Source organism: Furipterus horrens, unplaced genomic scaffold, assembly GCF_987537825.1.
Source record: "Furipterus horrens unplaced genomic scaffold, mFurHor1.1.pri manual_scaffold_6, whole genome shotgun sequence".
NCBI classification, from domain to species: Eukaryota; Metazoa; Chordata; class Mammalia; order Chiroptera; family Furipteridae; genus Furipterus; species Furipterus horrens.
The window spans coordinates 27,333,667-27,356,840 of NW_028327176.1; the positions used below are offsets into that span (position 1 = coordinate 27,333,667).

At 40.8% G+C, this 23,174-nt stretch overlaps 1 protein-coding gene and 1 non-coding gene across 2 annotated transcripts in view; one reads left to right on the forward strand and one right to left on the reverse strand.

The window, feature by feature from the left end:
- THADA (THADA armadillo repeat containing) overlaps window positions 1-23,174 on the reverse strand; it is a 285,790-nt gene that overhangs the window by 85,067 nt on the left and 177,549 nt on the right. The window contains exon 29 of the mRNA XM_090281217.1: window positions 373-488. Within this exon, the coding sequence (XP_090137343.1) occupies window positions 373-488 (116 nt within the window). The remainder of the gene's footprint in view (window positions 1-372; window positions 489-23,174) is intronic.
- On the forward strand, window positions 21,748-21,854 carry LOC150005885 (U6 spliceosomal RNA). Its single transcript, XR_016512058.1, has one exon. It is a non-coding gene; the product is annotated as a U6 spliceosomal RNA (small nuclear RNA).

Here is a 23,174-nt window from a genome sequence, read left to right on the forward strand (position 1 = left end):
ACCAACCTCTAATCTCCGAGTTGCCACAGCACCTAAGAGTTTATACCACACAATTTCATCAATTACTGCCTTTCCTTGTTATAACATCTAATACAGGGTTGGGCACATAGCAGGTATTAATAAAAATAAACTGATTTGTGGACAGATAAAAAAACCATATTACATGCCTCCCAGCCATACAGCAGTTTTAGAATAACTGTCAAGAAAATATTTTTCTTTCTTTACCACAACCCAAAGTCCTAAGACAAATACTCCAATAAGTTTAGAAAACTCATGACAAGGACGTTTAAAACTCCCACAACTAGAAACAGCAATTCGCCAGTGTATTCCTAACCCCTGATAACTCCTTGCTCATGAGGGGTTTTAACATACCTCTTGGCCAGCCAGAGTTTGGCTTTGGTACAAACAGCGACATCAGCCAGCTCCTGCTGAAAGTGTGCATTCATTCTGTATCTGGAGTCTGAGAAGGCTTGTAACAAACGAAAAACCTAAACCAAAAAAGAGAAAAAGCAATTTCTGTTGTGAAAATAGATTTTTTTTCTAAGTGCAAGCTCCTCCCTTTTAGGTTTCCTCAAAATATCCCCCTCATAGAAAACAGACACCTGCAGAAAGTGGCTCTGGTCTCTTTGCAAAAAGCATGTTGGTTTTGGAGGATGAGGCAAGCGGCAAGGAACCTAGTACCTGTGCTCTGGGTTCTGTACACAATTCCAAATAAAGATGACTACTCTGTGACCAGACAATCAAGTGATACAAGAGCTTATTAGTTACAGACAACGTATACATTTATTTTAGCAAAGAAATGCAAACATCTTTCTCTATGTTAGTCTCCTATTTAAAAAATGTACCTTTTAAAATCTAAGTCGGAGAGTCTAAACTGGTTTACATGTCTGGATTTATCAGAACAGGCTTGGCTAAAGAAACAGGTGACAATGATGCCTGCCTTTGCAAATACGGGACAGTGATGTTTGTAAACTATTTAGATTTTTTAAATTATTTAGTTCTTTGCTGAGATGTCAGGAGTGGAGGCAGCAATGCAGACACACCTCACTTTTTTACCCTTATACGACATTACATGTTAGAATTAAGCAGGAAAAAGAAAGGATTAAGCAGAGAAGGATAAATCCTCTTGTATCTCTAGCTGCCTCTATTTAGAACGAAGGCCACGGTTCCAGCAGACACATGGAATAGGCCAGGTGCAAGGATACATGCTCACCTACGTGTGCCAGGCCTTCACACTCAGATGCGACATCAACAAGACCTTTGTGAGGAGTAGGAGCCTGTCGCAGAGAGAGAAAGTGGACAAGGGCGTAGATGAGATTCTCTGAACTTGGCTAGTGCCGAGGAGAAAGACGCATGTCACAGAAATCCTTCAGTGGCCCTTATCTGAATCAAGGAGAGGAGGTGGGTGGAGCACAGCCAGTGCGGATAACACATCAAGAAATAACACATCAAGAACGCTGAAAATCTACTTTAATGACCAGTTTGTTATCTTTCCCTATTGTATCCTTCACCAGAGCTGAAGATGGTTCTTTCTAAGCAACAAGATTCAACTTTTTGTTCTCTCTCTCTCTCCTGTCAATGAGCGGCACCACTGAAGGTTGTATATGGAAGCGAGTAAAGAGAAAAAGCAAGAGGCCAAGAAAAAAAAGAGACCTAGAGTCATCAGACCCTAAACAGATAGGAATCCGCAGGTTTTCTTGGGTAAGACACCTGCAATTACCGACAACAAGTATATGTTGACCACCTTTTGTTTACAGAAACAAAATATTGTGTGGTTCATTTATTGTATGTAACCACTATGTATTTTTTCTGAACGGAAGGAACTGTACAGGCGAATGCACACCGTCCCGATGTGGAAACTGAAAATGCTTTCTCTAATAATGGATCTGTTATTTCAGAAGCAACAGATCAAATGTCACTACTTCAACCACACCCCCACAGGGACCCAAACCGCCCGTCGTGAAGTCTGGAGAAATGGGTCTGGCTGGGGCTTCTGTTCTTATGTGGTGACTGCCAGGGCGGAAAAAAAAAAAAAAAAAAAAAAACGAAAAAAAACCCTCGCTCTGCCCGAATCCCCACCCGCCTGAAAGAGTTGGCAACGTCACTGGGCCTCGCTTTACTTTTCTCTGCAGCTGCACAAAACCAACCACCAGGGCTTTTCATGGTGTCACACGATCGTAATTAATCAGCAGACACCAGCAAAATACATGACTGTGGAATTTACTTGTAAAGAAAGCTGTGAGATTTTCAAATGCCTCTCATTTAGAAGCAATCACTTAAAAAATAACTCCTGATGGATGTTTAAACTTAGTCCTATATTTGCTCACCTTACTTGGCAAAAACAAGCCTGTTTTGAAACGCTTGGTTTATGAAAATCAGCCTACAGGTCCATCAATTTTGTCACCTTGGGGACCAACCACACAACAATTGTATGGAGAACGAAGAGTGCGGTCAAGCCCAGGTCTGGGATCATTTGAACCAGACACGGGGAACCCAAAGCTGCCAGAGCCGAGGATGACGACGAACTGAATGCACATGACAACTGCGAGAAGTTCAGTGTTATTTTCGGGGTCCCAAATTGACAAGAGGACTCAAACGTTCGGCTCGCAAACATTTATTAAACAACTATTACTACCAGGGACTGTCCAAGGAGGTGTCGCAGAGAGCAGAACCCTTGCTCTCCCACAGCTTAAAGCCTGTCACGGATAAGCAGAAAATCAGTAGCTTCCCTGACTCCGCCTGGGCAGGAGACGTAACCTGCGTCACAGCGTCGCCATCACTTCCCTCTGATGCTTCTTGACCTCATCCTCCACCAGGTCCCGTGCACAGCACGAATTCAACAGCCATTGGCTGAGTTGATGTCAATATTTGGTGCCTCTTCCTAGACTTGTATTAACTCTGCCTTAGGACACACGCCCGTGGGTTTGGGGGAGCTGCTGTACGTGCCAACGCCTCCTTGGGAGTGGGGACACAGAGCTGAGTGACACTGCCCTGACCTCGCGGGGGACGCGGAAAGGCTAGGTGAGTGCAGGAATGCAGCCCTGTGGCAGAGAAAGGGAGGAACAGAGGATTTGGGGCCAGGTGGACATGGCATAAACCCGGTTACTGTTAGTGGGGCTTTGGGCAACTTACCCAACCGGTTTCCTCATGGTATCATAGGACTATAGAGAGATTTAACAGAATATGTGGCACTTGGCACATCCGAAGCACCTGGAAAAAAGGCTCTTCCTGTTTCTGTCTGCGCCCTCCCTTTTAGCCTCCATTCCAGAAATAAACAGTGATACTCATGTTTGGCCTTGAAAAAAATCTTGCCAGAATTGGGAGAACAATATACAGAGAAACTTAAATTATTAAAAAAAATTTTTTTAAGGGTATTAAAATATTGGTATTCCCAACAAAAAGTAAGCCTTAATGCAAAATATGAACTTTTAGTGAATAATAATAATGTGTAAATATTGGTATATTAATTGTAACAAATGTATGACTCTAATGCAAGATATTCATAATAGGAGAAAACTGGGGAGAAGGGGCTGGGAGGAAAGGAATATATGGGAAGTCTTTGTACTACCTGCTCAGTTTTTCTGTAAACCTAAAATTACTCTAAAAAGAGCTATTAATTAAAAGAAAATATTGGGGCTGCTCAGGGGACAGCAAGTAGTTGTGTGTGACAAGAGCACAGCCAGGGTACGTGTGCAGGGTGGCAGGAGACACAGCTGGAGGGGTGGTTGGGTCAGACTGAGAAGGATCTTAAATGCAACATCAAGGAATGTGTCTTCTATTCTGTAGGTGGTGAAGACATCTTCAGAGAGAGCTCTTAAGTGATCAGATCTGCAATTTGGAAAAAAATAAAAGGCCAGGGCAGTGTAAAGGCTGGATTATGGGGCAGCATGACCGAGACTTCTGTAACAGTCTAGATAAGAGGTGGCAATGGGGTGGGAACCAGAGGCTCAAAACCAAGAGTCTCTGGACCAAAAGTGGCTGCAGATGTTTCATTTGTACTACATGGTATTTTAAAGTTGTCCTTTATGAATTTGGAGATATCCCATCAAAATCATCCTGATTCTCAACTTCTTTTGGAAAATCAGGACACTTGGCAATCTTAGGGCCACACGCCTGCAAAGCAACATTCACCTGCCTGGGCTGAGTAGCAGCAGCTGGTCCCTTAGACGAGAAACACATGTTCACCACTGTCCCCATGCCTAGTCCTCATGGTCACTCAGGTGGAGTGTCTACGTCCTTTATCACTGCTCTTGTGCTCTGCCCCCAAACTTATGGAGAATTAAGAGGTAAATGAAATATTTACTGAACCCAAATCTCTATCAAAAGTTTGAAGACAAAGGATGGATCAAGAGGGCCACGTGTTTATACCCATCCCCCCTTGTTCACTTACTTGCCTGAAACAGACAGGACTGAATTTGTGATATCCCAGCCCCACCCCAATCTAAATGATAGCAGCAGTGGAATGAAGGGGAAAGGATACTTTTGAGAGATGTTTTGGAGGCTGAAAAGGCAGGACTTGGCAACTACTACTTTAGACATGGAGTTGAGGGTCAGGAAGGGAACCCTTAACTCAGGCAGCTGAGGATGGAGGGCCATCCTTAAACAGGGATCACAAGAAAATATGTAGCAGTTTTGGAATAAGGGAGGATGATTTAATGAGTTTGGTTCGGAATATCAGCTATGACTGCTCTAGATAGGGAAATACATTGTACAAACCAGGAATTCGTTTGAGAGGGAAAGGAGCTCCATTAATAATCACACTGGGACAAACCAGGAGAGCTGCTTACCTCTAGCTACGGCAGGCCCTTTAAAAAATCTCAGAGTGGGTTTAGAGACGTCTTCAGCAAAAGAAATAAGAGAAAGCTTTGTTGACTTAAAATAGTTGTGATCCAGTCAGAAAGAGACCAAAAACAGACAGGAAGCAACAGCATCACCCAGGACTATCACAGGCATGGGATGCCCAGATGAGGTGGTCGTGCCGGCCCTGAAAGGGGGCGGTTAGGAAGCAGCTGAGAGTGGGCTAGATTTCTTGTCCCTGAGATGAGTATCTTAATGAAACTCCGGGAGGATCTACAAAAAGTCTGGAGAACCTGGAAGCACTTACCCTTTACCCACCCTGACCCCCACTCTACACAGAGACTTAGGGCAGCTTCCAAGCATCTGTGCAAAGCATGGGGTCCATTTTGGCAGCTTTGGATCTTAAAAGTGACTCCACAGAGCAAATGCAATGCTCTCGGAATAAAGGCCACAGGCCTAAAGGCATGAGGCAGATCCTGAAAAAACTTGCACTGCACCAGTAAAATCTGTCTGGTTTATGCTGCTAGACTGAAATAGTGACTTGTGTTAGACAAGATCAGGATGATGGATGGCTGTTTGGGAATGCAAGGTTGAAATGGGCTTTCCTCTTCACCAAGCATGGCTTCCAGGCAATTTTCCCCCTTATAAAATCAACAGCAGCTGAGCTCCAGAAACCAGCAGGATTCAGCAATAACAGGACCAGGTTAGGCAGGTCATGAAAAAGGGCAACTCCAATGAGAAAAAAGATGGTCATTTCAGAGGTCAGATAGAAATGGGTGCGTGTATCGTAATCATTAGCAATCCCAACCTCTGAAGATCAACAAATCTATTCACTTCAGAGACTGTATTTTCTTAAAAACAAATTCTGTTCTTCTTTGGTGGCATGCAGACTGGGGGTGAACAATCACTTTTGCCCCTATCACATTCAGCCAGGTATAAAATTTCTGCATCTGCCATTTTGCCTAGCTTTCTCCCTGCGTTGCTCTGACCCCCACAGCTAAGTCCGAGCCACATTTTTCCAAGCTCAGTGTTTACACAGGATTTTATTTCGGCTGGTAAAACATCTGTATTTTTTCAGGGACTTAAATAAATGATCTATGCCGGGAATGTACAGTATAGGGTGATGTCAGGCCCCCTTTTTTTCTCAACTCACTGGGCAGAACAGGCAAACATTGTTTCAGCCTGTCGCTGGGAATGTGAATATTTATCCTGTCGACTTAATTCATACAAACAGAACTAAAGGCAAGCAGGCAGAAGTATTTTATGGCTTTAGTCAGCCTGAAGTAGGGGTGGGGTGGGTAATGGTGGTGAAGAGGGAGATGGCTGACGAAGGAATCTAAACTTTCTAATTCACAGAAATATGCCTAATCATATAACTGTCGGGAAATGGAAGTAGATACAGCAAAAATTATTTAAAAGGCAGTATGTGTGTGTGTGTGTGTGTGTGTGTGTATAGATGGGAAAGCAAGAGAGAGAAGTTCTCTAACTTATTTGTCATTTCTAATTATTAAAGCATGGTTTAAGACTTCATTGTTTTCGGCTTCAGGAATATTAGTCTTATCTCCAACATTACCACCCTCTTGCCTTTGACTTCCATGGCTTGTTGAGTGTATGTACCTGCCTAGGTCATCAGTACAGATAGCTCAACATAATCTTTTTTTATTGACAGCCCGGCTTTTACCAGCTTTGGAAGGTCAGTGTGGACTGGAGACATGACCCTGGGATACTTAAGCTACTCAACCTGGTCATCCCTACAAAGAAGGGCTTAGTGGGCCTGTGCCAGCCACACAGTTCCCCCCAATCGGACCCCTTGCTAGAGGGTAGGCCAGGAAGCATTTCAAGTGGTCATTCTCCAAACTTCAACCTGTTATCAGGTGAGTTCCAAAAGGTAACATTTTGCTGTGCTGGGAAAAGATCACTAACTGCAAAGTGGAATAACTTCCTAGCTGACTCTGGTTTGGGGAAAAGAATCACAGGAAATAGGCCATGGATATTTTTAAGGACTAAAATGTACAGAAACAAAGAAGTCATTAGGGACATTTACTTTGTGTCTCATATGCATTCCCTCCTTTTTAGTGACACTTCCGCTCCTCTAGTTCAGGAACCAAAAGAGCTTACACCTAGATGATGAGAACAACTTCACTGACTGGTCTTTGCCTCTAAAACCTGTTCTACACATGGCTACAGAGAAATCTTCTGAAAGCCAAGCCCTGATCACATTACTCCCAAATTCAAAATCCTTTTCAATGATTTCCAACCTCCTATAGAGTTTTCGGGGCACTGAAGGCTCACCCCACCTTTCTAGTTTTACCCCCTACTTCCTCCACTTCACGTACCTATTCTGTGGCCACGTGGGGCAGACACATTCCCATTCATGACAACTTACAAATGCTTTTCTGTCCAGGATGTGCCTGTCATTTCTCCCCCATCCTCTCCAACTTCCCCTATTGACATTCCATTCCTACTGTGAGGCCTGCCTCCTCCATAAAACCTTCTTCAACTTTCTTCAACTGCCCCCCACCCTAAGATTTATTTACTTTTTTCCTACTCATTTCAGCTCATTTCATTTGACACACAGAGATACACACACATATTTTTAACTTTTTAATCCTGTCATCATGGTTATCAACCTGTAATTTCCCTTTCCTGGAGTATAGCTCTTTGAAGAAAGGGACTATGTCCTGTTCTTCATAGCCTCTGGGCCCCAAGGATATGTAGTTTTGTCTGTTGGGGAGAGGGGCTCAATAAAGAGAGTATTTGTTGATTCGTAATTTTACTATGCCCCCTTGCCAGGGGTGGCAGAAGCAGAACCTATATTTGTAGCAGCAGCACCAGCAGCTGGGGTACTAAACCTCTCTAAACACTCCTCACGCAAAGGGGTTGAGGGAAATACATAGTGTTAAAAAGTGGAGTGAGTGTATATTTGTCCTGGATCATCTTGGTCCGGTGCTCCAAATTTTACAATGCAAAAGAAGCATCAAGGACCCAGCACCCAGAAGAAGCATCAGGGACCCCAAGCTGCTGGGCAAGAGTGAGGTTTAGAAAGCAATGTCAAAGGTAGTCAATCTTAACTCAACAAGCAGACAAAGACTTGCATTTCAAGAATTAACAATTTACAAAACACTGACATAATACCTGTTCTAACTAAAGCATTCCTAACTTTAAAACACAGATACAGTAGTCCCTCTCTATATCACAGTTCACTTATTGCAGCCTCACTGTATTGCAGGATTTTAAAAAATATTATATTTAATTATTTATTGCAGATTTTTTTCTATATCGCAGGATTTTGCGGTACCGTATACGTATGTTGTTAAAGTTACGTAGGTTTAAGAGTGTAGAATAAATGTAAGATTCCTACTTTGTGGGGGATGTCTAGAACGTAATACCTGCGATAAGTGAGGGAATACTGTATATGAGGTCTGACCAGAAAGTATCCAGCCATGTACTATGAAATATAGAGACATTTATTGAAGAAGATACAAGATATAAGAAACACTGTACACAGGACTATGACACCTCAGTCCCTTTCAAAGTAGGCACCTTGGGACCTCACACAGTTCTCCCAATCACCATTAGCTGACCTGCCATATTTTCAGAATCAACAGTCTGAAATTTCTTCCTTTTCAAAGGTGATTTTAGTTTTGGGAAAAGCCAGAAGTCGCAGAGTGCCAAATCTGGGTTGTTGGAGCACTGAGTCACCTGGGTGATTTGATGTTTTGCCAAAAAAAAACTCTGCATGAGATGTGATTCATGAGTGAGCATGTTGTCATGATGAAGCTGCCGATCATCAGTTGCTCATAGCTTCAGCCTTCTGAATTATCAGAAGTTTCTGTGGCAGAATGTTCAAGCTTAACGCAAAATTTAGTGCAGATTTGTTGCTCTACTCAGTCATTTTAAATGCAATGGCCACGCAGTACACTGGTCACTCAACAGTGTCTACTGCCCCCACTGACTAGGTACAGTGAAGTCATCACTATTCACGCATGCACATTCTAGTCCACTCTCCTTGGCTGCCAGGTTACATCGATGTTGCGCAAACCGTTCTAGTTATATTAACAATGGCTGGACTTTTTCTGGAGAGACCTCGTATTTCTGAAAAGCTATATATAAAATTTTTGCAATTACAAACTATTTATTTGTAAAATAAATCCCAGTTTAAATTCTTTAGGAGAAGCTTTATTATACTTGATAATTTATCTTTTTCTTAAAATCTATATGGAGCTTTACTCATTGAGTTTCCTTAAAGACAATTCTGAGATCAATAAGAAATTCTTTGATGTAGCAAAACTTATTAATGAAAAACAATACAGATAATTTGTTTAGTCAAGATAGTTAACTTTAAAGCAATACAGAAGGAGGAAAGTTGGTGGTGGTATGAATGAAACAAAATTAGTCATAAATCAATAATTGCTGAAGCTGAGTATGGATACCTGGGACTCATTATATTATTCTGTCTACATTTGTGTATATTTAAATTTTTCTACAATAAAAGTTTTTAAAAAAGATTTAGAGGAGAGAAGAAGGGTAAGAGGAAAGAAAGCACTTATAGCACATAGAAATGAAACCAATATTAAAAAGTTTATGATGTGCATATGTGTACATAAATAATTACAATTCAAGGTAAAAAGCAATAAGTTCTGTAAAGAGAGGTAAAGAATAAAGGGGGCAGAAATCAACTTGCTAGAAATACAGTAGATGATAAAAGTGATGTTTAAACAGTAACGAAAAGATTGATTTATTCAATAAATGCTATTAAGACAACAAATTAGTTTTTTGGAAAATAATATGGTTGGATTCCTACCTAAAATCTTGTATTGAAATAAATTCCAGGTGGAGAAAATAATCAAACATAAAAAAGGAACTATAAAAATGCTAGAAGAAAACAGGAAAATGTTTTATAATCTTCAGGTAGAAATGGGCTTTCTATAAGTCTGTCAATATAAAAACAGAAAACTTATGTATAGTAAAAACTCCTAGGCATATTCAAAAGTAAAGGCAAAAAGGGGTAAAATATTTGCCAATCTCCTTAAGGAACAAAGCTCTTGCAAATTAATAACAAAAATGAAAGTAATTGAATGATATATGGCAGGGAGTTACAAACTTTCTCCATTCATAGCACCTTAATAATCTTTTCATGGTGCCTCTAGGCCAAAAGAAATACCTAATAGTTCCATTTATTAAGTAGTTAGGTCCAAACAGCCTAATAAGTATTTATGCCCTAACAATTTAGGAACTGTTTGAAAAAATAATACACATAAGATGAAAGAAAAAATATTTTGATTTCATTCTTTATTAACCACAAATACTTACTAATGGGATGTGTGTGTCTATTGGATATTTCATAACTTTCCAGGCCTTGGAATTGTTGGACTCCACCACCTTCATTCCTGTTCCATATTAATTTTCTCATAGTACTTGCTTTTTATTGAAGCAACTATCAAATACTCAACTTTGCAAAGATATATAGCATCTTTGAAAGGAATGCAGTGTAAGCTGATGTTGATAACTGTAAATTACTTCAAGCTAGTAGTTCTCATAATATCTCACAGATGGTAAACATCATTGTGTTTCTCTCCAAATTTAAAATTTCCCACAGAGCTTTGGCACACACTTTGGGAACTGTAAATATTTAGCAAAGAATATAAACAAACAATTCACAGATGAAATACAAATAGCCAATAAATATATAAAGACATTTTAATTTCATTAATGTTTAAGGAAGGGTAATTAAAACAATAAAATTTTTAAAAACATTTTTTCTTAAAAATTAGTAGGTAAGAAAACAATACTCTCATTCATCATTGGTGGGAAGATAAATTGTCACAACCTTTTTGGGGGGGTTGTTGCACATAGAATTTTTTTTCCTATATAGTGGTCTCCTCTGGAGCTGGCCAAAGCAGCGACTTGGATATCCGGTAGCTGCTATCAACATGGAAAACAGGCACTTTCTTCAGTCTTGCAATACTCACTTCTAGGAATTTATCTCACAGAAAAAGGTATGGGCAAAGATAATAGATGCCCAAGGATGACCTTCAGTAACACTGACTCTAACAGGAAATTTTAGAAACAACCAATATAGGCCCAATTGAAAAAATTATGGGGTATTCCTACAAGTATTCCATCACGTAAAACACCAAGCTGTAGAGATATTGAAAAGAATAGTGTAGATTTTTATAAGATATACTGCATGAAAAGCAAGCTATGAAAATAATATGATCCATTTTTATTGATACCAAATTATTAACAGTGGAGGTGGGATTAAAAATTATTTGATGATTTAAAAAAATTTATTTATTGTTTTTCTGTTACAGTTGTCCCACCTTCTGCCCCCATTGCTTCCCAGCCCACCCCTTCTCCCACAGTCAATCCCCACCCCATTGTCCATGTCCATGGGTCATTTATACTAGTTCCTTGACTAGACCCTTCCCCCCTCCCCCCAACTGTTAGTCTGCTCCTTGTTTCCATTCCCCTGGTTCAATTTTTCTTGCTTGTTTGTGTAGTTCATTAGGTTCCTGTATTAGGTGATATCATACAGCATCTGTTTTTCATTGTCTGGCTTATTTCGCTAAGCATAATTCTCTCTAGTTCCATACTGATCATTTTTTTCAGTGGCCTTCCATTGGCCAAATTTGGGACTTTATTTTTTAAATTTATTTTTTATTAATTATTTTTTATTTTAGGAGTAAAATTTTGTTGTTTTTTTCTATAATTTAGAAAGTTTTGCAGTAAAAACGTATTATGTTTTTTAAAACATTTTTTTGAGAAATAATTATACCCAATAACAACTTGTAAAAATAATGGAGTTGTACTTTTCACTCAGCTTCCCCCATTTGTGACTTCTTATATAACTACAGTACTGTATCAAAACCAGAAAATTGACATAGGCACATTATTCTTAACTAGATTACATAATCTACTCAGCTTTGCCATTTTTAATATGTATTCATTTGTGTGTATGTGAGAGCAATTTAAAAATTTTTAATTGATTTTAGAGAGAGAGGAAGGAAGGGAAAAAGAAAGGAAAACATCAGTTTTTTGTTACACTTATTCATGCATTCATTGGTTGCTTCTTGTATGTGTCCTGACTGGAGATTGAACCTGCAACCTTGGAGTATTGGGATGACGCTCTAACCAATCCAGCCAGGGCACGTGTGAGCACTTTTATCCCATGCATGGGTTTGTGTAATCACCACCACAATTAAGAATACAAGCTACAGTGCCCTATCACCACAAAGAAGGAATGCATTATTTTTGGAATCAGAAACAATAAAAGCTAAATAATATTCTTTTTATCATGTATTCCCTAACTCCATACTCAGTATTAAAGTACATATTAATTATTGGTACAGGTGGCTGTGTGGTATTTTTCATGAGGAGATAGAAAGCAAAGAACTTTTCAACACATCAAGAGAATGTTAGGCCTTTCCAAGCTTCTCCCTTTGACTTCTCAGATCTGTGCCCACTGCGGGTTAGAAGAGCAGGTCAGAGACGAGCCCACGGAGGGCAGAGAAGGCTGGCTATGGGGGAGGTGGGTAATAGCATTCTTGAGAGTTGCAGTAATATCACCAGTGTTGTCTTCAGCAAGCAAAGCCAAAGAAAATACAAAATTAACATATTAATTTGCATTTTCAGATTTTAAAGCTGCCGTACAATCCGCCTTATAAAAACGTTTGACCAACAGAAAACTGGCTTTCAGCATCAGGCCTTCAGGCTGGTAGTGTGTATTACCCTGAGCAGCCCAATGAGGGGGCTGGGGACAAAGGCCCTGAAAACCCGGGCCTTGGCTGGAGCCAGCCTTGGGAGTCTGCTGGTTGACAGCATATTGTAATAATAGAGTCCTCGTTCTGAAAAATGAATGTGGAAATTTATTTTTTGACTCTTCAGGTTGCAGCTTATTTCAAAGGTCATCAAAGTAAACAAAGGAAAAGACTGTGAATCTTTATAAGTCAAAAAGTGACAACTGTTTATAAAGCAACAGTTTATATTTTCACATGGAGGAAGGAAAAAAAATGATTCCTCTAAGCCCCTAGGAACGGAGATTTGGGTGGTTCCCCCTCCTTCCCTCTCCAGTTTGTTTGTTCATTTGCCATTCAACACCTCCAGCAGTGAGGTCTGGGAACATCTGTTGCATCCATTTTATGTGGAATTATAGAAGTCTACTGGATGGCTGGGATTTGTGGAATAAACAGGCAGTGTCTCAGGAAGCAAAAGCCTCTGTAGCCCTTATTGGTAACTGCCTTCCATAACCCTGCTGCATACGCGTGATGTCCAAAGTCATGTAGGCAGGCTGCAACAGTAAGATCTCTCCAGATCTAGTTTCCTATTAGGGCACCTTAGTTCAGAGAAGGGTGATTTCATGCAGTCTATCTGAAACAAAAGGTCAAAGGAACCAATCCTATGCACTTCCCTCGGATCCCTGAGAGTGACCAAAAATCTCTTCTCACTTACGAGTTTCCTTGGATGAGCTGACAATGAACTAGACAATCATCATGGATAAGTTTCTGACTGGATTTTATATCTGTTATTAGACATATTTCAAAATAATTAAACTAGATGGCATTAAAATAATAATCTAAAAGGTACTTTTTACATGGGATGCTGTGTTAATTAATCGTGTGCTTCCCCGTCTATTAAAAGACTGCACATTATTTCTATTATCCATTAGGGCTCAGCTCCTCAGCTCCCTCTGGGAAGCTCTCCCTTACAGCTCTAGGTTGTGGCAATCTCTCCACCCTCTCATCCCACAGTATTTATTATCTGAACCACTCATTTGGCACCTAAGATACGTTGCCTTGATTGCTATTTATCTTTTTATGTAAACCATGTTGTTTTATCTCCTACAGAGCCTTACTGGAATGCAAACGTTTGTTGATTTGATTTTAAATATAAGTCAATTACCATGCGGGCTGAGATAAACAGTACTTTCAAGGCAATAGTTAACTCAATAGCGAAAGTAAACACCAAGACTGCTTGCAAATGGGCTGGCTTACAAAGATGACCAATGATGCAAGTCCTTGAGACTGGCATGTTTGTGGTGTGGGCCATCAGCCTGCTTTTCCTAGCTGACTAACATGTTGTGTTACCTACATGAATTCATCATCCTCCCGGCCCATTTTGAAGAAAGTCATAATCTTTCCTCTAAACTTACTTTAGCTCAAACACGGGCACCTCTGTGAAATCACTTCTCCCAGGAACTGTTAAATTTATTTGTTGACTAAATGGCTGAACAAAACAATGACTCGAAGGAACTATCTATAATCCATTTTGGTCTTCTCCTTTCCATATATGTATGAGAGAAACCAATGTATGAGAGAAACATTGATGGGTTTTCTCTTGCATGCCCCCAACTGGGGACCTGGCCCACATGTGCCCTGACCGGAAATCAAACCTGTGACCCTTCAGCTGGCAGGATGATGCCCAACCCACTGAGCCACACCAGTCAGGGCCCCTTTCACTCTATTGCTGCAAGGCTATGAGGATCAGGTTTAGGAAAAGTTCTGAGAGAAGTTGTTAATGGACACCCCCGCCCCATTAACAAGCCCTCCCAGCCAAATAGTGGGGCTGACAGCAATAGGACAATAGGACATTCCTCTTGGTACTACTTGATTCATACAAAGAAATGTTAGTCTTTAGACCAGTGGCTGTAAAACTGGGGTGGTTTTATCCCCAGGAGACACTTGGCATTGTCAAGAAAGGGGGTGCTACTGGCATCTAGTGGGTAGTGGGCAGAGATGCTGCTAAACATCCTTCGTAATCCTTCTCAACAAAGAATTATCCAGCTCAAAATGTCAATACTGCTGAGGTGGAGAAACCCTGGCCTACTGTAGGAGGTCAGGCTTTACAGTCAAGACTGAGCTGGTGACCCTGGGAAAATTATGTAACCTCTCTGAACCTTAATTTCCTCACCTATAAAATGGAGCTGATAATATCATCTCATGGGGTACTGTTAGGTCTAAAAGATAATTAGTATGAAAAGTACTTTGCAATTACTTCAAACTTAGTCATCATTATTAATGGATGACTCACGTGTGATTTTAATTTTTCAGTACACTTTAGGCATCTCTCTGTGTTGCTGTAGAAAGGAGACTCACCTCACCCCTCTCCATTCACCTGGGGTATCTATGTTCTCCTGGTTCTGAGTTATTAAGTAGCTTTCTTACTCCTCCGTGGTATCTGCTTACATCCTTTCTTTGGCAGTTGTTTTTGCTTGGCTACTGGACTTCTCTGCCTGTTGTGGTAATGATCTTTAGCAATGCTTTTTTAGTGGTCTCTGATGATTTTTCCAGAAACTGTTCTTTCTGACTAATCATCTTATTGCAGCTCATAACAATAATCAAGTGTGTGGCAAGGGTAAGTTAAGGATTATCCCTGGTGCTTTGAGAAATAAAAGTATAGTGCTTGTTATCAAGTTTGCCCTTTTTGTCACAAGCTAAATTTTTCCCATTTGTGATTTACCCCTAAGAGTAAGTTGTGCCATTCAGTGTTTCAGAAGAGTAATTTGGTAACCCTTGAAGATATTAGCTCTGTTGGCTATGAGCCTCAAGAGGTTTATCCTTGATACTTTTTCCAACAAAGCATGCTCTATATATTCACATATCCAGAGGTTGAACTTACAGCTCTTTCGTCCTGCCTCAGAGAGGCAAACACTTCAAAATAAGCTAAGTAAGGGAATTTTTATTTTCCTAAAAGTTTCCTGAATGACCCAAATCAGGTAACACTTTAACAATAGTTTAGCTTTCACCCATGTCATTTCCTGGGTGGATCTGGCCAGTAGGCTTGCATTTTATTCAAAGGAAGCAAAGCATCTTTCATGTGTATATTAGTTAGCTTAATAAAATGGATATTTGGATATTTCATATAGTAAAGCCTATAGGCTTATACTGTAGTATTCTCTGAAAGGTATATGAATATGTATGCATGTATTTAAAATTTCATAGATTTTTGATATATTTTTTTAAAAGGCAATATAGGATGTAGGGAGGATGTCCAGTCAAGATGGAAACATAAGTAAACACAGCTTGCCTCCTTGTACAACCACATCAAAATTACAACTAAACTATAGAACAACCATCACTCAGAACTGGCAGAAATTGAGTTGAATGGAAGTCTGATAACTACGGAATTAAAGAAACCACATCCATCCAGACTGGTAGGAGGGGTGGAGATGGCGGAACAGGCTGGTTCCACATCCATGTGTGGTGGATAAAAATTCAGGAGGGATATCTGGGGAGCGAGGAGTCCCAGCCCCATACCAGGCCCCCCAGCACTGAGTTCCAGTGCTGGGGAGATAAGTCCCCACAATTCCTGGCTGCAAAAACCAGTGGGGATTGACTCAGTGGAAGAAAGTTCTGGAGTCCCAAGAGGTAGAGAACCCACACATGACTCACTCCTTCTGAGCTCCAGCACGAGGGTACCAGCTTGAAAGGCACCAGTAGCATACGGGGAAGAACTAAAGTATTGGGCATCGAGGCATGAGCTGGCAGACGACTTTTTCCCAGACAGAAAGGAGAGCAGAGGCCATTTCTCCTTTTCTAAACCCTCCCACCACAAAGCCACAGAGCCACAGAGCCAACAGGCAGGTGCCATACCTGAGACTCCATCAACCTGGCTAACACTGTTTGACCCGCCCTGGAGATCCTCTGAGGCTCTGTCTCAACCAACTTATGGGCCCACTCAAGCTGTTAAGAGTGCCTTTTCCATATGAATGGCTGGTCTTGGCTCATGCTTCATAATTTCCTAAATCCTCTCAAACAAGCAATAGCTGGCCTCAGTGAGCCCGCAGCCCCCATACCTCTTGCTAAGTGTCCCAGGCCTGGCACCAGCAGCCAGCCTAGGTTCACAGCTTGGCTTCACCTGGGACTCTCCAAGCCCAGAACAAGTAGCAACCATCTCAGATTGCTCTATAGCTCATGCAGGGTGGCTCCAGGCAGAACACAAGTTGGAGCTGACCTTGGCCTGCACTGCCAGGGAAACCCCAGAGCCTGCATACCCAGTGGAACACTGCCACCCTGCACCTGCACAGCTGATCCTCCATAGAGGGCACAGGTTGGTGGTCAGTGGTCACAGCCAGTCCTTGCAGCTAACTGGCCTGGGTAAATCTCTCCCATTGACCTGCCAACAGCAATCAAGGCTCAACTACAAGAGGAGGGTGTACTCAGCTCACACGAAGGGTGCACCTTGAGTACCCAGCTTTGGTGACAGGGAAGGCTGTGCCACTGAACCTTATAGGGCACCTACTACATTAGACCACACTAGCAAGACAGAGTCAGAGCATTTCTACCTAATACATAGAAACAAACACAGGGAGGCTGCCAAAATGAGGAGACAAAGAACCATGGCCCAAAAGAAAGAACAGATCAAAACTCCAGAAAAAGAACTAAACAAAATAGCAATAAGCAATCTATCATATGCAGAGTTCAAAACACTGGTTATAAGGATGCTCAAGGAACTTAGTGAGAACCTCAACAGCATAAAAAAGATCCAGTCGGAAATGGAGGATACACTAATTGAAATAAAGAACAATTTACAAGGAAACAACCAGTAGAGTGGATGAAGCCAAGACTCAAATCAATGAGTTGGGACATAAGGAAGCAAAAAACAACCACTCAGGACAAGAAGAAAAAAGAATCCAGAAAAACAAGGATAGTGTAAGGGACAACTTCAAGTGTTGCAACATTCACATCAGAGGGATGCAGAAGGAGAAGAGAAAAAGCAGGAAATTGGAAATCTATTTGATAAAATAATGAAAGAAAACTTCCCTAATTTGGTGAAGGAAATAGACATGCAAGTCAAAGAACAACAGAGAGGCCCACTCCAAGACACACCATAATTTAAATGACAAAGGTTAAAGATAAAGAAAGAATCTTAAAAGCTGAAAGAGAAAAGAACTTAAGTTACCTACAGGGGAGTTCTTACCTACAGTTAAGACTGTCAGCTGATTTCTCAAAAGAAACTTTGCAGGCTAGAGGGATTGGAGAGAAATATTCAATGTCATGAAAAGCAGGGACCTACAGCCAAGATTGCTCTACCCAGCTAAGCTATCATTTAGAATCAAAGAGCAGATAAAGAGCTTCCCAGACAAGAATAAACTAAAGGAGTTTATCTTCACCAAACCATTATAATACGAAGTATTAAAAGGACTTATTTAAGAAAAAGAAAATCAAAACTACAAATAATAAACTGGCAACAATACATATTTATCAACAATTAAGTCTAAAAAACAAACTAAACAAACAAGAGAACAGAGACAGAATCATGGATACGGAGAGCATTTTGAATGTTGCTAGATGGGAGGGGTGTGCGGGGGAATGGGTGAAGAGTGAGGGGATTAAGAAGCACAAATAGGTAGTTACAGAATAGCCACAAGGATGTAAAGTACAGTATAGGAAATGGAGTCACCAAAGAACTTATACACAAGACCCATGGACATGAACAATGGTATAGGGATTGCCTGAGGAAGTGCAGGGTGCAGGGTGCTGGGTGGAGAGGGGCAATGGGGGAAAATTGGGACAACTATAATAGCATAATCAATAAAATATAATTTAAAAAGGCAATATAGCAGTTAGTTGCAATCTTTTTGAAATTAATGATGAACTCTTACTACAATGAATCATGTCTCCATAACAGGCAGAATCTTAGCTTTCAACAAAATAGAATTTACTCAGAAACCTTTGAAGTGGCAGAGAAGAAAGAGGGAGGTTTCTCACCTTTTCTGGAGGAATGCCTTTAACTTTGGAGATTAACTGGATGAACAAATGCAAAGGCTGAGTTCATCTCAGCATTATAAGGAAGTGAGCAGGATACTCACCATTAGGGGAATCTTGGTTCATAAGTTAGCAGACTAAAAGTATTTACTCTTACGGAAATAATACATGGTCCCTTCAGGTAGGAGAGTGATCTTTAATAAAGGGGATTCATTGTTCCAGTACTATTTAAATGGCTTTTTATGTAATATGCCAACTTGAAGGCCCAGCAGAGCTATTAAAACTGACTTTTGTAACTCAAATATATTCATCTAAAGCTCAGTTTTTCAACCTTAGCACTATTGCCATTTGGGACCAGATAACTGTTGTGGGTCCTGTCCTGTGCATTATAGGATGTTTTCAGCATCCCTGGCCTTTACCCACTGGATGCTGATGGCACACTGGCAGTTATGACAACCAGTAATATCTTCAGACATTGACAAATGGCTCCTAGCAGGAAAAGGACCCTGGGCTGAGATCCACTGCACTAAGCATTCTAATCTATAAACTGATACTATATATTACATCTATTTTGGGGAGGCAATACTTAGTATAGTCTATGTACTTAAGAAACTCCCAATTCATTCATTCACTCCCCAAATATATCTATTGAACACCTGATTATGTCCCTTCCAGGCAGAGTGAACGTCACATACCAAGGCCCTGGGGTAAGACAAAGCCTGAGTGTTAGAGGAAGGTTCATGGGGTTAGGGCTAAATAAAAGGAGGACAGAGGCATAGGAAGAGGTTGGAGAGGCAGGCTGGTACTTTATAAACTATTGTTAGAAGTTTGAGTTTATTTTAAGGGTGACAGAAAATAACTAAAGAGCTCTAAGCAGGAAATTAAGTTAATCTCATCTGTGTTTAAAAAAAATCCTTTTGGGACTTCCGGCCAAGATGGAGGCTTAGACGGACACGCTAGGTCTCCCTCTACAACCAGAGAGGAATACAACTACTTCAAAACAAAGGATAACTAGAAATTCCAGAAAATAAAGCTACACGGAAGTCCAACATATGAAGTTATAAACCAGCGGTGCCATTTGGGCAGGTAAGAGTTAAAGAAGGCAAAGCTGTTTGCGGAAGCGGCGGGGCGGGGCGGCGAAAAAGCCCGGAGGCAATCAAGCCCCTGGCGTGCAACTCCAATCAAGCCCCTGGCCTGCGCGACTCCGGCGCTGGGGAGCAGCCGCAGCATCGCCTCGAACAGTGAGGCCCAGGGGGACGGGAGGACAGATCCCGGTCTCCTAGCTGAATAACTGTGTGAATCCATCTTGGACCCCCGCCCCCACAGAAAGCACCACAGGGCTGCGAAATAGGTCGCGGACAGGCAGGCGCCGGCCGGTCGCTGATTTGTGACGCTTACACAGGCACCGCCCCCGACAGCCGGCCCAGGAAAACAAAACGCATCTGTCAAAATGTGGCAGACAAATATAGAGATCCCGGTGGCACAACTCACCAGGCAGCAGATAGAGAACCTGACAGATGAACAGATAAGAAACCTGTCAGAGGCTCAGTTCTGGGCCATTGTTATCAGGTGGCTTACAGAATTCACAAAAGAGCAGGAAAAATATATGAAAGAAGCGAAAAACTTTCATAACGAAAGGAACAAAACCACATACGAGACAGATGGTGAGGAATCCAGAGTTCATTTCAACAAACTGGAATATGGAGAAGGAACAAGCAGTCAACCAATGCAGCGAGAGGAAATAGGAAGCAACAATGAGAGGATCAGAAACCTCTGGGACAGCTATAAAAGGCCCAACATAAGAATCATTGGTTTGCCAGAGAATGAGGAAGATGAACTAGAACTTGAAAAATTGAGTGAAAATATAATAAAGGAGAACTTCCCAGACTTGGGGAAGGGAATAGACTTGCAGGTCCAGGAAGCAAGGAGAGTTCCCAAGAGACTGGACCCAGGGAGAACCACTCCAAGACACATTATAATCAAAATGTCAAAAATTAAAGATAAAGAGAGAATCTTAAAAGCAGCAAGAGAGAAGAAAAGAATTATGTACAAAGGGGTCCCAATTAGACTATCAGCTGACTTCTCAAGGGAGACCCTACAGGCAAGAAGGGACTGGCAAGAAATATTCAAAGTAATGAAAATCCAAAACCTACAACCACGAATACTCTATCCAGCGAAATTGTCATTCAGAATAGAAGGACAGAGAAAGTGTTTCCAGGACAAAATAAAACTGAAAGAGTTCATTAGATCCAAACCACTGTTATATGAGAAGTTAAAGGGACTGGTTTAAAAAACAGAAGCTAGGGAGATGAAACAAAGGCAAACGAAACAGGCAACGAGAGTGGAAAAGGAACTGTGGGTAAGGGAAGCATAGTGGGGGGAGGTCAACAGGGAGGGGGAGTGGGGAGAGGGAGGGAGATGATATAGGAATTGGGGATCATGGTAGGAGGGAATGGAATAGACGGAGAGAGGTTGGGAGGAACTGTATGCACAACTAATGGACATAATCTAAAAGGGGGGAACAACTGGAGGGAGGGGGCCACCGGGTGGAGGGGAGCAGAGGGAAGGGAAAGTGGCACAAATGTAATATTTTAATCAATAAAACACATTAAATCTGAAAAAAAAAAAAAAAATCCTTTTGCCCTATATAGAGAATAGAATGAAAGGGTCAAGAGTATAAGCAGGGAGGTGAATGTAGTTACTTGTCCAAGCAAAGGGTGAGTGTGGCTTGGAGAAGGTAGAGACTGAGAGCAGACAAGTCTGTGATACTGGTGAATTAGACAGCAAGCTAAAGAAAAGGGAGGAATGAAACATTGATATGCAGGTTTCACCTTGAGAAACTTGGTGAACGGTAGTGCCATTTACTGAGCGTGGGAAAATCAGCAGAAGGCCGGTTTGTGGTTAGGCCAGCATGTGGTAATTGCTTTCCCGGTCCAACTGGGGTGCAAGGGAAGATAATCTCTACTTTCTAGGAGTTGATGATTTACCTGAGGAGATAGTATACAAGTACAACACAGTCACATCCTCTGTGGGAGCGGGGTCTAAAGCCAGTGACTAAGGTGAATGTCGTATTATTGTATATAATAAAAATTACAGAGAAAAGGCAATACTTAAAGGCAATTTGTAAATAGCGTATTCTCTCTTTTATTTCTTAATTTGGCACAGACTTAACAAGTTAAAAAGGTTCTCTGCAATTCTACCAGATAAAAAATAAGATTAATTTCACTTAAAAAAGTGAGATACTGTGCTTGCTTGTAGAGCTCATCTACTAAAATTGGAACAATATAGAGAAGATAAGTGTAGCCTCTGTGCAAGGATGACATGCAGATTTGTGAAGCATTTCATATTTTTTATGGCTCAGGAGTAAATTCAGCATAAAATAAATGCTGATATATGAAAGTAAAAAGAAAAGTGAAATACCAACAAATGAAAATTACTGTCTAGTAAACTGAATACAAATGCCTAGGGATTCAGTTAATAAAAAAAGCTAAGAAAGGTGGGGTAGAGGAAAGGCTCACTTTCTGAAGAATGTGAAGTTTTACTTAGGAAAAAGTCACAGATAAAGAGACCAGGGTGGATTTGAAATTGCATACGTACAGTTGGTAGTTAACCCCCTATGACCCTCTGGGTCTTCTTTCTCACATCTCCAAACAATTTCAGTGAAAAGTGTAGGATATTCAGTTATTTCAATAAGATTAGAGTATTAAGGTCAGTGAAGGGGGGAGGTAGTCACAGCATAGATTACAATGAAAAAGTATTAAGTTTATGCAAAATATCTCTTAATACTGGAGGAAAATGAGGCTAAGAAACAAACTGTCAAGGTTCCCAATGAGGTCACTAACTAAAATAAGAAATCGAATCCCTATATTTCTATGAAAAAATATTATAGTTCCTCAAAGAAATTAAAAATAGAATTACCATATGATCCCACAAGTCCACTTCTGGGTTTATGTTAAAAAGAATTGAGAAGAGGGTCTCCAAAAGATATTTGTACACCCATTTCATAGCAACATTATCCACAATAGCCAGAAGATGGAAGCATCTCAAGTGTCCACTGACAGAGAAATGAAAAACAAATGTGGTATGTATACATGAAATAGAGTATCATTCAGCTTTAAAAAGTAATGATATTTTGACACAGGCTACGACATGGATGACCCTTGAGGACATTATGCAAAGATAAGCCAGTCACAGAAAACCAAATATTGTATGATTTCACTCATATGAGGTATCAAGGACAGTCAAACTCATAGGGACAGAAAGCAGAATGGTGGTTGTCAAGAGCTGGGGGACAGGAGAAGTAGGGAGTCACTCTTTAATGGGTATACAGTATTCCCTCACTTATCGCAGGTATTACGTTCCAGACTCCTCCGCGAAGTAGGAACCTTACATTTATTCTAGACTCTTAAACCTTCATAACTTTAACAACATACGTACACAGTACCGCAAAATCCTGCGATATAGCAAAAAATCCGCAATAAATAATTAATTATAATATTTTTAAAAATTCCACGATACAGAGAGTCCGCGATAAGTGAACGGCGATATAGAGAGGGACTACTGTATAGGTTTCAATGGTCTGAGATAAAATAGTTCTGGAGATTGGTTGCACAGTGATGTGAATAGATGAGGGTGGGCAAAAGTAGGTTTACAATTTTAAGTAAAACAGTT